The 1,844-nt window shown below is 36.6% G+C and overlaps 1 protein-coding gene across 1 annotated transcript in view; it reads right to left on the bottom strand.

The window, feature by feature from the left end:
• LOC100179278 (arsenite methyltransferase-like) overlaps positions 1-1,844 on the bottom strand; it is a 6,020-nt gene that overhangs the window by 3,310 nt on the left and 866 nt on the right. Inside the window, 1 exon segment of the mRNA XM_026839490.1 lies at positions 45-171. Within this exon segment, the coding sequence (XP_026695291.1) occupies positions 45-171 (127 nt within the window).

Consider the following 1,844-nt stretch of genomic DNA (forward strand, 5'->3'; position numbering starts at 1 on the left):
TATTGGGGGTGGGGTTATTTCTTATTGCCACGTAACTAACGTACCCATAATATTTACTTGTGACATCATTATGCACGAGTTTCAACGCTTCTCGAACGTGTTTGGCGACCGCTTGTGGTGGGGTCGTGCACATAGAGGTTTGCAAGTCATTTGTTGACTGCAAGGTTTTACCTGCTCATCAAAAACATATAAACTTGAGCAGTGGCGTCGATTTTATAAAAACGTAGGGGTTGCGACATTAAACCATGTTAGCTGAAAGTAGGTATATGTAGAACAAGTAAAACCACGCATATAACGTGTGCGGCATTTAATAGAAAAGGTATGACATAAGTCTGGCAGTTGATTGCGGTTAAGTGTTTAAAAACTTAACAATCCGACATGTACATATCATCATATAATTGCCGATACGTTGATTATACAGACAATGGAGCACATCACAATACCGCGTATGACATAACATTGTTTAACTGACAGGTGCAGCATTGCGCAATATCTTACGTTAATTCTCTGCGTCACAATATTGTTTATAATACAACATTTGACTTTAAAACTCGTAATTGCGCAACATAAAAGTTGTTCGCATCACAATTGAACACGTAACAATTTTGTGTTGGTTGACGGGCGCAATGAAGTTTAAAAAATCATTTTAACAAAACTCGAGGAAACAAACAAAATTAATTAAACATGCGTCAATCATGTTTAACAACACAGGATCAAAGCTGTGTTCACCTATCACCGATCAAAGAGCATTGCCGCCACGATCTCCCTTTGTTTTAACAGACGAACTATTATCAGGGTAAGGTTTGCAACGAGAATAATGTTTGATGTTTCACATGTAGACTAAACAATGAACGTGTGAATTGCTATTATGTTGCAATAATCGACGTGTGAATTGCTATTATGCCGTAATGAATCCACGCGTAAATCCTTACTATTTAGTAACAAACATGCTGCTTCGCTTAGGAAAATATCGTATATAAATATAAAGCAGTGACCGACCCGATTTAGGTAGTTTATTCTCGCCTATTTAACAGGAAAATTACATTAATTTTACACGCAACTGTTAGGGAGGCAATTCATGACATGTGCGCGTCTTAGTAAAAGAACATTTATTCCTATAGTTGAATTTTATCCTGGTTCGCGTGTTTTTAGTTTAATTCGAAATGCTTTCGGGAGAAAAGCAGCTTTGGAAGTAGACGTTAGACGACATTTGAAAGGTAGAAATCGACTAGTAACCATTACATTCCCACACAACAATAGAGTTGTTACCGTAACAATCGGCGATTTTGCGATTATCAATGTGACGTAACCTTTATCTGACGTAACACGCAGCGGTTATAGGTAACCGCACAGGGTACAAAAATAGCTAGTTTATACGTTGAGAGAATGAAGGCGTTGCGTAGCTACTATAAAGTAATTATTTGATAAAGTTAAATATATTTATTTAAGAAGATTTTAGGAATAATTTGCTTTTATAATTGGAAAATTCAGGAGTTGCTGCAACCCCTGCAAAATTCTCAGGGTAGGCCTGCATACCCTGCACCATATAAATCGACGCCAGTGCATATAGCTTCAATGAAAACAAGTTATTTATTGGTATGGACATTATTAAATGTGCAGTCGTAATACAAAAATGTTACCACTTGATTCGCTAGCCTACTGTATATGCATCTGTCCTTAAATAAGGCACATGCTAACACAGTGGTCAGTGATGGATTGGTCATTTTCAACCATAAAAAAAACACAATCATACAAGGCTGCATTTATATTTGGCTCATGTGCAGACATCAACTATTCAATTATATATGAATATAACCATGTTATACTCTTAGTTCGTGAAAATA

The sequence above is a fragment of the Ciona intestinalis genome, unplaced genomic scaffold (genome assembly GCF_000224145.3).
Source record: "Ciona intestinalis unplaced genomic scaffold, KH HT000316.1, whole genome shotgun sequence".
Taxonomy (NCBI): Eukaryota; Metazoa; Chordata; class Ascidiacea; order Phlebobranchia; family Cionidae; genus Ciona; species Ciona intestinalis.